The 14,491-nt window shown below is 39.3% G+C and overlaps 1 protein-coding gene across 1 annotated transcript in view; it reads left to right on the forward strand.

Moving 5' to 3' along the window:
- The window catches only part of ythdc2 (YTH domain containing 2), a 36,854-nt gene that overhangs the window by 17,123 nt on the left and 5,240 nt on the right, over positions 1-14,491 (forward strand). The window contains exons 16-28 of the mRNA XM_008288809.1: positions 553-640; positions 1,278-1,358; positions 1,457-1,539; positions 1,719-1,824; positions 2,970-3,089; positions 3,774-4,046; positions 6,195-6,321; positions 7,462-7,664; positions 9,136-9,325; positions 10,947-11,038; positions 12,191-12,310; positions 12,399-12,550; positions 14,244-14,415. Of these exons, the coding sequence (XP_008287031.1) occupies positions 553-640; positions 1,278-1,358; positions 1,457-1,539; positions 1,719-1,824; positions 2,970-3,089; positions 3,774-4,046; positions 6,195-6,321; positions 7,462-7,664; positions 9,136-9,325; positions 10,947-11,038; positions 12,191-12,310; positions 12,399-12,550; positions 14,244-14,415 (1,807 nt within the window). The remainder of the gene's footprint in view (positions 1-552; positions 641-1,277; positions 1,359-1,456; positions 1,540-1,718; positions 1,825-2,969; positions 3,090-3,773; positions 4,047-6,194; positions 6,322-7,461; positions 7,665-9,135; positions 9,326-10,946; positions 11,039-12,190; positions 12,311-12,398; positions 12,551-14,243; positions 14,416-14,491) is intronic.

The raw sequence follows: 14,491 nt of genomic DNA on the forward strand, positions 1-14,491 counted from the left end.
AAATAGAAATAAAAAGAGGAATGTGTCTGAAAACAAAAATTATTCCAACTTTCTTCTGCTTTTGGGGACATTAAATAAAAGTCTCTTGGATGACAGTGTAGAGAACCTTTAATTTAACCCCTGGAATCAAAATGAAATGAATCAACTAGATGTGGATCTCTTTGAATACAACATCATGGCCATTTCAGATTTGCTACAAAAGTAGGAGAAGGTTCTGGCTGCTTTCCCCAATTGTGTTGCGCAGGTCTTTATTTCCCTGAATCAGTGGAGAGTAGAAATTTAGCACAACCCTGAACCAGATTTAGGGGAACAAGCCAAGTTGAAATAAACCTCTGAACCTTATGTAGTTTCAGGCCATTTTTGCTCCTATCAAATTTTTACTCACAACGGGCTTATTTTTCATTGCTGTGTAAAGTCCTGCACGTCTATGGAAACAGCCCAACCAGGCTTTATCTTTGTATTGTCATTGTGCTGTCATGTAAACTGTTCTAAGTATAGATGAGCTTGTAGCACATTGTGTTGTTTATCTGACAGAGATGTGCCGTCTCTTAGGTACCAGGTCTTCACTCTACATTCAGACATGCAGAACTTGGATCAGAAGAAAGCCATGAAGACCTCTCCACCTGGTATCAGGAAGATAGTGAGTCACTGTTGTTCGTGGCTTTTCGTTTTCATCTGCTACATTTAAAATAAAATGCAGCAATTTGGGACAGCTTGTATTGAATTTTGCACATTTAGGAGAGAAACCTTGATTTCTAAATGCATTCAGGCATTTCTTTTGACACCCAAGGGCAACACTCACCAGCAGCATCTTGACAAGTTTAGCTAGGTCCACTTATGTGCACTCCAGAATTGTATCACACAGTATTAGATGAGTTCATCACTTTTTGTAACAGTTAGCATGTTTTCATACTTTTACTTGTGACAAAATACACAGTACTGTGGAAAATTTTCAGGCACTTGTAGATCCTTTTACATCCCACAATATGCATCAGGGAGACATGGAATTTATCCCCAATTTATTCTGCAGTATGACAAAACACCAAACATACATCCAGGGTTATAAAGATAAGATCTATCATCAGCTGCAAGAAGAGCAAGATCTGTGCAACAGCCCACCTGCCAAGTACCCAGAAAAACCTGCCTTGGACATTTTGTGCTGCTACAAAGGCAAAGGGTGGTCACAACAAATATTGATTTGATGTATTGTCTTCTGTTTACTTTGTATGAAGTTGGTTGATAAATAAAAACTCTTCTTGGCGTTTTTTTCTTTTCAGATTCTTTCTACTAACATTGCCGAGACAAGCATCACCATCAATGATGTCGTCTTCGTCATTAATTCGGGAAAGGTCAAAGAGGTGCAGTAACTATTGAAGAGTTTTCAGTTTGACATCAGCATGAAGTCTAACAGGCGGCTAGTAATTAACTAATAAATGTATTGTTTTTGTTGTTGTAGAAGTCTTTCGATCCCCTCAGTCATGTATCCATGTTAAAGACAGTTTGGACCTCCAAAGCCAGCGCTCTGCAAAGGAAAGGAAGGTAACATCAACATTCTGGTATTTTTAACCCCTGCAACAAGTAATAAACCCTGTATCTCACCAAATATTTTATACTTGTAAATAAATGTGAAAGCTTCTGTTACAGACTAAATTAGTTTTTGCACCCTGTTATTAATCTTAGTTTCTAAAATGTCCACTGATCATGTGACATGTCCTCAGAGCGGGCCGCTGCAGACCAGGGATCTGCTTCCACCTCTTCAGTCGGCTCAGATTCAACAACATGCTTGAATTCCAGATCCCAGAGCTGCTGCGGATGCCACTGCAGGTAGGCACGGCTGTATTCAACTGTTGAAAAATGTATTTGTGAACACTTACTTGACAGCTTTGCAACATATGATAACAAATAATTTTGATATGTATTTTTTAATTTAATGCTCTGCACTTACTTATTTACTTAATGGTATGATCCATCAACACCCTCTGGTTTTTCGCTCCAGACTCAATTTTCCTGAATGTGGGCTCATATTTAAAGCAATTCAGTCTCCTGCAATTCTATGGAACCAGCACAACCATTGCGAGTAGAAAGAGCTGAAAAGCGTCTTGTGTGCAGTATGATGCTATAAATCAAAAAAAAGAAAATAAAGTTACATGTCTTTGATTACTTATTTAGAAAAATAAAACCAAAAACATGGAATCAACATGTACAACATTTTTTTAAATGCCCACAGGTGTTACCAACACTGGAGAAAAGTGGTGACTCTTTATGCTGTACATATTTTACTACTTTGTGTAAACACAGCCTGCAGCACAGCCAAAAAGGCCCTGATTTTTTGCCATGCGACTGTTAGCTGAGTCACTAATTACTTCTTTGTTGTGCCAAGAAGCACAGAATTTTTTCCTTCCAGAGAATGAAAATTTGTCAAGTATGGCTAAAATTCTTCTTCATTTATCACCTTCCTATAACTATTTGCAAGCACTACTGGTCCATGACCTCTGGCTACATCGTGTCCTAGACATGATCTTATAATTCTGAATCGTTGAAGAGTTGTGCAGCGGCTCGTTCTTCAGCTTCATGTTTATGATCAGACCCCACTTTATTGATTGCTGTTTGTGGTACATCTCTATTATTCAGCTGCTAGTCGTAATTATTGAAAATTTTTATGTAAGTAGCCTCTGAAACAGCCTACTGGAGGATAATAGGGGAATTTGATTGATTTGAGTGATCAAATTTTGATGAATAAAATATTACAGATATGTGTAAAATAGTCCCAGATCTTTAGTTTCCAGCAGTCTTGAGTTTCCAATAACTTCTACAGCTCTTGCTTTTCTTTAATGGAATGACAAAAATCTGCTGGGTCAAAATAGACATATGACAATGCTAATATTTGGTTAAATGTCCTTTGCCATTTTTTTTCCCGTTTATTGTTCTATTCAATCTGCTGGTTTGTCCTGTCATGTCATGTGTTTCAGGAGCTGTGTCTTCAGACCAAACTGCTGGCTCCTGCCTCCTGCCCAGTAGCTGAGTTCTTGTCTAAAGCTCCGCAGCCTCCTCCAGCACATGCAATTCGTTACGCTGTGCAAATGCTGAAGGTAACAAATTGAACCTCACTAAACCTCACGTCATTCAGATTTCTGACACAAATCACCACCGTAATTTTCGGACTGTTGAGCGCACCTGAATATAAGCCGCACTCGCTAACTTGAAAAAGAAAAAATAATTTGTACATAAATAGGCAACACTTGTCGATAAGCCGCAGGTGTCCACGTTGTAACATGAGATATTTACACAGAAAATGTTTTTAAACTTTTAAATATATACGTACCGGTAACATACACAAATACGTACCGTACATGTTTTTTTCCTAACAGTACCTGTCACATGGCTGGTTAAGAAAATAAAAAATACAGTAGCCTACCAGGAAAAGTCATTGATCGCTATCTTCATCTTCCTCCTGCGCACTAAAACCACTAAAGTCATCTTCTTCAGTGTTGGAATGGAGCAGCCTCAGAATTACTTCATCACACACTTCCTCAGTCTCTCTTTCGTTGTCGCTCTTAATGTCACGTCTCGAGGCAAATTTGTAAAAATCGTAAAAATCCATAAATTAGCTGCATCGTTGTTTAAGCTGCAGTGTTCAAAGCGTGTGAAAAAAGTAGCAGCTTATAGTCTGGAAATTACGGTATATACAAAGACCACCTACCTTCACATCCATATGCAATATTTCAGTAAGATTACTTTGTGTATATATTGACTGTCACTGCCTTTCTATTCAGATAATAAATGCTATCGACCAGAATGAAGACCTAACTGATCTTGGGTACCACCTGGCTGATCTACCTGTGGAGCCCCACCTGGGCAAGATGGTGCTGTGCGGAGTTGTCCTAAAGTGTCTGGACCCCATTTTAACCATTGCCTGTACTCTGGCCTATCGTGATCCCTTCATCCTTCCCACCCAGAGCTTTCAGAAAAGAGCTGCTCTCCAGTGTCGACAGCGTTTCACTTCTAATACCTTCAGTGACCACATGGCTCTACTTCGAGCTTTCCAGGTAGGCAAGGACCCATATAAGTGATATGTTCTGTGATGAGTGCTTGATTTGAGGATTGGTGTGACTAATGCTCCCAACCAGGTATTTGGACTCTCAAATGTTCACAGTAAATTGTAGAAGTCATAAAATGATTAACAGGCCAGGAACATGTTCTGGCAACTTACTTTTGCTGAACAAGATATTTTATGTTGTAGCTCAAATTTGAACTGACTTGTAAATTATATGCTAGTGTTTTGTCTTGGTGTCTATACAAACTGAAATGAAACAATGTCTGAATGGGTGATTGTTTAGTAGAACTGCTTCTTCATGCAGTGCCCTGAAAAAGTATTTGCCTCCTTCCTGATTTCTTCTACTTCAGCATATTTCTCACACTTAATGTTCCAGACTGCCGAACTATTATTTATTTTATTTATTATTACACAGAGATAACTCACAAAATGCAGTTTTTGAAGGATGATTTATTGAAGATTTATTGAAAACCTGTATTATATTGATTCAATCAAGTTAGATGGTTTTCCAGCTCAAACTGCCCCTTTAAAGTCTTGCTACAGCATCTTAGTTGGATTCACATTTGACTTTGACTCGGCCACTCCAAAACCTTCATTTTGTTCTTTTTGAGCCATTCAGATGTGGACTTGCTGGTGTGCTTTGGGTCATTGTCATACTGCAGAATCCTTTTGCATTAAGCTTGAGGTCATGAACTGATGGGTGGATATTCTTCAGGAGGATTTTCTGATAGAGAGCAGAATTCATGGCTGCATCAATTATGACAAGTCGCCCAGGTCCTGTGGAAACAAAGCAGCCTCAAACCATCCACGACCACCACTATGTTTCACTGCTGGTGTGAAGTTCTTCTTGTGGAGAGCAGTATATGCTTTAAGCCAGATGTAGCAGGACCCATGTCTCCCAAAAAGTTCCACGTTTCACTCATCAGTCCACAGGATGTTATCCCAGTAGTCTTGGGGTTTATCCAGATATTTATTTTGCAAATGCCAGACGAGCCTGTATGTTCTTTTTGGTCAGGAGTGGTTTGTGCCTTGTAACTGTCCCACTGATGTCATTTCTGCCCAGTGTCTTCCTTATTATGGAATCATGTACACTGACCTTAACTGAGGCCAATATTTTTTTCACAGCACTATAGGTTGTAAGTTACCATTGCTTTCGTATAAAGGGAGGAAGGGATCGTATTATGTTCCCATCAGCAGATTGCATTTCTTCAGCCAAAACAAGATGGGCAAATGAAAAACTAGAGATGCTAAAAAAAAGTCTTTACTTTCTTTTTTTTCTTCTTTTGACTTGTGATCAGGAGCCTGACAGCAGCAGGAAGCCAGATTGGATTAGGATCTTGAAAAGATTGGTTATGAAATGGTTTCCTGAACACGACAAAAAAAAACAAAATGAAGTTTTGACTGTTTTCACAATAATAACACAATCTGAACATATTTAGCTACTGCTTAATTGATATGTAACTTATAGAGAAAAAAATCAAATATGCTGAAAATCTATTTTATTGTTAAAATACAGATAAAATGACAAAGAAAAATACAAATGCTGAAGCAAGACAAATTTATTTATTTATTTTTTTTCTGAAGACAAGTGGCCTCACAGGGAATAGTGTTTGAGGAGCCCCAACTTACTGTTCCTGCACACAGCAGTGACCTCTCTGTCCCTTTTTCATGGTGGAACTGTGTTATATGGTATCCTACTTCTTTGTAACTGTAGCGGGATAGCATGGATACTGACGAGGTGATTTAGGCACCAAGGAAATCGTCATTACTTTCATAGCTTTTATGAGTCAGTCGTGGTAAATAAACTTTATGGAATTATAAATATAATGATAATTCTTATTGATTTACTCACATTCCAGTTTAAATATAACAATTTCTCTGAATCCTGTATGTATCTGTTCACACTTTAAAACATCATATCTACCCAGAATGTTCAACTGGCCATTTAACAGTTTATCTGGACGAATAAATCTCAACTGAAAAAAACAAACGAAACTATTGTGGTCTAGTGAAAAAGCCTATTGTGAATAAATGTATTGTTAGCAGTGTAATGTGTGGCCTTTCATTCTGATAGAGATATGAGGCCACATCCTTAACACAGATGAGAGCTAATATGTTTCTGTCATGTTTGTTCTGACAGGCATGGCAGAAGGCTCGCAGTGGCGGCTGGGAGAGATCTTTCTGTGAGAAGAATTTCCTGTCCCAAGCTACCATGGAGATGATACTTGGCATGAGGACACAGCTGCTAGGACAGCTCCGTGCTATTGGTCAGTTCTACTTCTATGTCTTTATTTCCATTCTTAAGTCGTCACGTGTGTTGTGTCAGTGGATCAGTGGACAGGAAAATAGACCTCAAGCACAAATATAGCTCAGGGTGGCATCTCTGGTAAAACATGAGCAAAGATTTTATGATATGTATAACACAATCAGAATCATAGTGTTCATATTTTCATCCTCATTTTTTATAAGTCTTTTATTTTTCCAACACACACATATAATGCAAAATTCATGTCTATGAGGTAAAAATGACAGAGGTACAGACCTCAGGGACCTCATAGCTGACTTGTGGCCAGCATGGGTGTGTCTCAGCAGCAGGGATACTGGTCGGTGATTGGTCAAGAGAAATAGAGCCAAATACAGAGAAGTCCTTGAAGAAAACTGCTTCAGGAGTTTGTTTACAAAGTGATATGTAAATTAAATTATGTAAATGCCTGATTTCAGTTTTTGACTTTTAATAGATTTGCAGATTTTTTTTTTTTTTATTCAACCCTTTATCTGGCAAAGAACTATATATGGTAACTCCTGCAGGCTTAAAAAATGCCAGGGGGCAGAATCACGTGACTTCATCCAGCCAATCAGTGAAGATCAGGCTACATCACAACACAGTCACTATGACCTCTGACCAATCACAGTGAGCCAGAGCGACACAAGTGTCATAACTTCCCAAATTCTGACTGGTGATTTGAAAATAGATGTTCCTTCATGTTGATATGTGCATATTTTATGGTAATTTATCCACATATTATTTGGGTTTATTTATTTTTGTACCTTAGGTGGGCGAGGAATCATATATGGTAACTGCTTTGACTTTGATTTGCAGCCTAAATCTGAAACTTTTTTTTTTTTTTAAGTCAAAAAAGAAAAAATGTCCTCTTATATCCACCAATGTCCCATCAGGGTTGGAATTTTAAATTTCCAAGTATTTCAATGAGTACCCTATAAAGGGTTAAAATGAAATTTACAACTCAGTGAACTATGTAAAAAGCAAGCAAGCCTAAATGCTTTGTGAAGCGATTCCACTGTCTGTAATTCATTTTAAAGGACAGAACAAACTCTACATCAAGAAATTTCTAATGTTAATCATTTTTGTTCAGTAAAAGAAATAACGCAGTCTTTTTGTCCCCCAGGTTTTGTGCGGGCCCGTGGGGGCAGTGATATCCGTGATGTGAATCTGAACTCTGAGAACTGGGCTGTGGTGAAGGCAGCCCTGGTGGCTGGCATGTATCCAAACCTGGCCCATGTTGACCTTAAGACCTCCCAGTGTTCCAGTAACAAGGAGAAAAAGATTCACTTTCATCCGACGTCCATCCTGAGCCAGGTCCAGCTTAAGGTTGGTCGGAAAGAATGTTATTAATATGTAATATTCTGTCTTTACTTTGTGTTGTGTTATTACTAAAAGGGTCTTAACTGAGTAATGTCTTTAAGCAGTCGCATAGCTTGTTTTTTCAGTCTATGTTCAAATCCCTCCTGCTTTCCTATTGCTAAAAAATTCTTTGCACAGATCACAAGATTTTAGGACAGCTGGATTCAGCAATGCCATCAGCAAATTTCATTTCAGGTGTTTACTTTTTGGAACGATGTCATTTACCTGATTATGTAGTGAGCCAGAGAAGACAGTGCCATGACTGGTGAATCCCAACAAACATTTGGTTTGCACAGATCTGGCAAATGAATCTGCATCAAAAATAGACTAATACTAAGATCCTTCCTCACCTGAGTTGCAAAATATAAATACAGTTGTACATTAAAAGTTACAACCTCTTCTTTTCAGTAGAGCCTACAATTTTCTAATGTTCCCTAAATACCTCACATGCAGGCTACGGTGGAAGCTAGCCAGGCGGCTGTGCACAAAGAAGGCTCTAGTCTCCACTGAGTTACTGCAGTGCAGCAACTGTGACCAAAAATTAGTTTGAAAAGACATTAAGGCATCCTGTCAGATTTACCCAAGATGAAACAAAGTGATACCTGGATGGTTTTCTATGACAGGAGTGTTGTACACCTTAATTTTACAGTTGATCATGTTCACTTAATTATAGAAAGACAAAACCATGATCAATATTCCATTCATTGCGCAGCCATACAATTGATTTCTTTTTTGCAACAAAATCTTGCTGGCTGATTTGAGTGGCTGCTGACTGATGCAGACTGATGTTTGCTTTCTGCTTCTGTTTGAGCTCCATGAACAAATCACAAATGCGCTCCTACCATTGGTCACAACAACATGTGGAGCACCGATCCTGATGTTAGTAAAGCAACGTCACATGGTCTGCTGACTCCTGACAATTAGTACGAGTACACGTTGCACATACAGGACCGTGATGCAATCCGTGCAAGTGCAACACGAACTGTTCTAGCTAACTTTCTGATCACCTCTCGTGTATTTTTTCACTTAAACGCAATAGGTAAAGTGAAATTTCACAGTGGACCTTCAAGGCACTGACAGACTGGGTGACAACCAGTGATGAACCTGGTACTGGACTGATGAGTAGTTCTCAGTTAACAGCTGGATGCAGTCTATGTTAACAAATACAAACTGGAGGAAAACATAACAAAAATAACTGCATAAATAGAAGCTCTGTTTTTCTTTTTAACCCACAGATGTAAACTTAGCTCGCCTCTGTTCCCTCACTGTCTTAATGTTTTTTTACCTAACATCAATTTTGTGTTTGATTTAACTTTTCTTTTTTTTTTTTATAGAAATACACTCTTGTTATTAACTTTGTGTCAGTAGGTATGTACCAGTTACAAGACAGAAGCAGTGCAAGTAAAATAGGTTAAATTGTGTTATTTTTCCTGTTTAGAACAGCTCAGCCAAATCAGCCCAGGCCCTTCCCACAGACTGGCTGACCTATGATGAGATGAGCCGAGGTCACAGGATGGCACATGTCCGCTGTTGTTCCATGGTGACTCCTCTCACAGTTGCAATATTTGGAGGTTCTGCCAAACTGCCCAGCTCAGCCCTTCATGAGCCTGCCTCACAGAGAGATACTGGTAAACAAATTTTTAAAAAAGAAATGTATGTTTATGTTAAGTGTTTATCAAGTTTTAGTTAAATGTGAATTTAACTATTATGTGAGCCAAGCTAGTGATCAGTTCACACTTTTTGCACAATGCAAGGTGTGTCAGAAAAGTTCCAGGACTGGTGTCACAAAAGATATATTTCAAATCGAAACTACCAACTACAAGTTTTCCCCTTCGAAGTAGGGAGTCTAACACACTTTCCCAGCCTTCTCTGCCACACCGCCATGCACCCCTGGAAGGATTCTTCCGGGATCCTCCGCAGGTCCGTCATCACAGCCATCTTGATGTCGTCCACGTCGCCTTGATGACCCCCTTGAGCTTGGGGAAGAGGAAAAAATCCCTCAGAGCCAGGTGGGGTGAGTAGGGAGGTTGCTCCAGCACAGCGATGTTCTTCTCAGCCAGGAACTGTCGGATGCTCAGGGCATTGTGAGCAGGCACGTTGTCATGGTGAAGCAGCCACGACTTGTCCTGCCACAACTCTGCCTCTTCACTGAACGAAGCAAACGGCGCAGGATCTCTTTGTAGACGTGCTGGTTGATCGTCTGAAGGGGAAAACTTGTAGTTTGTAGTTTGAAATATATTTTTTGTAAAACCAGTCCTGGAACCTTTCTGACACACCTCTTATGTAGACATATGTCTGTCATCAGGATAATCTCATATTCAACAATGCTAAATGAGTAGTAAGATGTCACTCTCTGTCAGCCCAAAACCCATGTCCACAGGAAGATATTTTGACCATTGGCTAGACTAACACATTGTGGGTCATCATAAAACACAGTACAAAGACCACTGAAATATAATGAAACAGTCATATAGATGCACACACAGTTAAGCCAAAGAGGGACCCACACATACAGTCCATAAATATTCCCTTAAAAAGGTGGAAGGCACATATACAGTAAATTGTATTGTAACTCCTACACCGTTCACCTGTTCTGGATGTGAAAACTAAAGTTGAAAGTCTGCAGTTAAAGAACATCTTGATTGTTTCATTCCAAATCAATTGTGGTGGTATACAGAGACGAAATGCTGAAAACTGTGTTAATGACCAAATATTTATGGACTTGACTGTATACACATGGACAAAATTGTTGGTACTGATCCTCTTACTAAGATGAACTATCACTAAGACAATTACTGCATGCAGGTATGCATGATAAATGTGCTGTCATATGACAACATACTGATGACATATCCACTCTAGCACCTTGTATTGCCACAATATTCCCAAGAAGATACCCTGGGGGACATGATCATAAGCTTTACCCACTAATCACAAGGTGTCTGAAGGAACAAACTCCCAATGCCACACCAGAATGCTAACAAGAGTAAGGCTGATCCATTTTTCGTTGATCAAGACTGGTCACCTAAATTTCAGGTTCTTTTCCAGTACCCTCCAATAAGCTTTTTCAGGGACTATAACTAAACATAACATAACCCCCACATGTACACCAGACACCTTGCACAGCAGCTCTGTGTGTGAATATGTGTATTGTAAAGCACCTTGAGTACCACCAAGGTAGAAAAGCGTTGTCTAAGTGCAAAGCCTGTCTGTGAAAAGTAGTCTATATCTCCATGTTCTCTCCTTCAGAAAGTCAACAGGATGACAGCAGTGACAGTGAGACAGAAGACCTAACTGAGATGAGGATAGATGAATGGATTGTCTTCCATCTGGACAGAGAGGTCAGGAACATTGCTGTCAGCACTACCCTTCCAACCTTTTAATTCTTACCTTATTGATGTTAATAACGTTTCTTTCCTCATACAACAACACCAGACTTGTGTTCCATACCAGACTTCATAGCCTTTTTGATTTGTGAGCCAAAGTTAATTACAGAGTTATTATTGACATGCTAAGGCGATGTTTATCAGATGACGTTTATTAGGTTCAATAGTGTTTTTTCATATTGTTTTTATTTCCTCCTTAAAAATGCCGCACACCGATGATAGTCTCAGAAACACAGACTCAGACTTCAGGCGTTTCATATGGAACAAAGCCAAGAAATCAGTCCTTCACTTTCAGAATCTGATTCAGAATCAGGGGTGTTTCCTCTAAGTGACGCTTAATGGATGCATTACATATACTCTTTTAGATTTTGTATCTGGGTCATTTCATTCCTAAATTACAACATTTTTAGAACAATTGCTGCTTGACCATTTCTGATTTGCCTGAAACTTGTATAGCATAAAATCTAGATATATATAAAGATACTTTAGTTTGGTTTTTTTTAAGTAGCAGGTATGGCGTACTATAAAACCAAAAATGTTGGTAGAAAGCCTAATCCAAGTAGAACAGAGTTTCAGTTTTAAAATAGTTGTTCAAATCTAACTACAAATGAACAAATATCTGTTGGGACAGTGGGATTTTTCCAGGAGGAAATTTTCATGCCTTGACATATATTTAACAGTAATCTAGTGTACTTTAGTGGTGAATTTATTCTCATGATCATTGTGGAACCAGTTTGATAGGATCAAAATAAATTAGAATAGAAATATCTTTTTAACATTTTTGGGACCAATTATTTCCTATTAAAAAGCAGAATTATTGCATCCATAGAGTATCTGAAAGTCTCGCAGATCAGCTAAACAGTTTGCCGCATGTTCCCAAAGGTCAGCTTAAAATAAAGGGAGGTTGCCATTTGTTGTCTTTGTGCCCAACTTTAGACTCATTTATCTTTAAACTGAGGATGATCTAATTTTTTTTATAAATGATTGTTTTCACTATTTTGCTCTTTTTTTCTTTTGTCAGCCATTCTTTGTTTCTCTGTTATTGTCCATGTTTTTTTTCAAGTCTTTTTATGTATTTTTATCTGATGTTTCATATGTTGTTGTTAGGCTGCAGAGCTGGTATTTGAACTAAGGCAAAGGTGGCAGAATTTGTTTACCAAGAGGATCCGTTGTCCTTCAAAGCCCTGGTCTCAACAAGATGAGGCCATCGTCCAGACTCTGGTTTCTGTATGTGATCTTCTTTCTTCCTATAAGTTTCTCTTGGCTGGTTATATTGCTTTTGCTTAATAATTAAATTCAAACTAACTTCCTTCAGGTGCTTGGAACAGAGGAGCAGAGTGCAGGCCTGCAGCAGCCCCCAGGGATTGGTCAGCGGCCAAGACCCATGTCGTCAGAGGAGGGGCTGAGGACCACTGTGAAGAGCTCCAGTAACAGCACCCGACTTCCCACCAGTACAACCAATGACAAGTATTTAGTCTCATTTGATCCTCAATTCGATTTAAAATGCAGTCTTGTGGTTTTTTCTTGTTATAGGAGAAAGTGAGGCTTCTCTCCTAACACACAGGAGAATTGTTGTACAGTGTGATGGTGGGAGAGACTTCCTGTTGCAGACTTAAATCAAAGATTGCAGTCGAGTAGCCAAAACCATTACATTCTGTGTGTTTTCCTAAGTGGGGCTGCAAGGTGGAGCAGGGGATAGCATTGTTGCCTCGCAGCAAGAAGGTCACCGGTTGGGTGAGGACACCCGGGATCTTTCTGTGTGGAGTTTGCATGTTCTCCCCGTGCAGCGTGGGTTCTCTCTGGGTTCTCCAGCCTCCTCCCACACAGTCCAAAAACATGTTGAGGTTAATTGGTGATTCTAAATTGTCCGTAGGTGTGAATGTGAGTGTGCTTGGTTGTCTGTCTCTAAGTGTAGCCCTGTGATAGACTGGCGACCTGTCCAGGGTGTCCCCTCTCCAGCCCTCCCATGGCCCTAGTGAGGATTAAGCGGTGTATAGATAATGGATGGATGGATGTTTTCCTAAGCTCTTTTCCTTGACCGCAGTGACCACAAAAACATCAAGAAAAAATGTGAAATAAAATTTCTTAGAACTTAGGAAAAGACAACTGTGGTGCTAAAAGAATGCGTCTGCACTTACACGAGACTACAGAATCATTTGGGGAATGTTGTTAATGTCAGCAGTTAGCAGTGAGGAATGTTGCTCTTAAAGCAGCCGACTGATAAACAATAAGATGTGCCAAACTTTTAAGGATATGGGCTTCCTTAAATAACCAGGTCTGCTCTGGCCCCTCCACCTCAATGATGCTCCTCAAGTACAGTCAGTTATTCAGTTAAACTGTATGTCTGCATCCCTCAGGCACCTGCATCACCTGTCCTAGAAAGGAAATTAAAGGTTCTCACCTTGTACTTTTTAAATTCGACAATTTGTGCTGTGAACATCTATATTATGAGTTGTTTATCAAGACCACAGGTAAACGTTGATAGAGGATGAGTGGTTTGCATCATTTGCAAAACAGATCAAATTACCAAAAAAAGAGAAAACAAAAAACCCACTTAGGGATGTCATAATACCTTTACCAATATCAAAGTTCACTGATTAAATATAAACAAAACAATCGGCTCTTATGGCTCCAGCCAAACATTTTGATTACACGTGGTTGATGAAGTTATACTTCACTTGAATTCTGCGTACGGCTCCAGATGTCTGTCTTGGAGTTGCTTGGATAAGTTTGACGTGTTTCCTCCCCTCATTTAGAACACTCTGTGACAACATGTGTATGCTGGCTTTTGATTGTCTTTAACATGTCCCCATTTATCTGATTCAAAATATCTGTGTACATTCCAACTAACCAGTTGCTGCAACTGAAACTAAAAGAATGACTGAAAAACACGTACTGCCATGTTTTCAAAAATCTTGGCATCAGATAAAGTATAACTTCTCGTGACATCCCTAATTTTCCTACAGAATGATCAAATATGTTTTAAATGTAAAACAGGCGCAATGACAAATAAAAGCCTGTCTGTAGTACAAGTCTGTTTCATACGTAGAAAAGGCCTGGTTCTGTCTGCAGGCCCAGGCTGGTATTCAAGAATTTTGAATAATTAGTGATGTTATGTTTCATAATCGTACTGTTCCACTGTTTAACTATTTCCCTTCAGGTCTGGTCGGATGCCAGCTTCAGACCTACTTCAGGTTAAACCCCACATCAGAGATGAGGCCTCACTGCCTGTAAATCGATACACTGATGGTCCCCTCTCTTCCAGCAGTTCTTTCTGCTCTGTGACTTTGGACAGTTCGTCTGACAGCTCCAGTCCTCCTTCCTCAGGAAAGGTATTTACTTACTGTCAAGCTAATTTCTTTTTGTTTATTTTTGTTTGTCAAGCCTTCTACTCACATTACACAAAGT

Source organism: Stegastes partitus, unplaced genomic scaffold, assembly GCF_000690725.1.
Source record: "Stegastes partitus isolate 25-593 unplaced genomic scaffold, Stegastes_partitus-1.0.2 Scaffold575, whole genome shotgun sequence".
Lineage (NCBI taxonomy): Eukaryota > Metazoa > Chordata > Actinopteri > Pomacentridae > Stegastes > Stegastes partitus.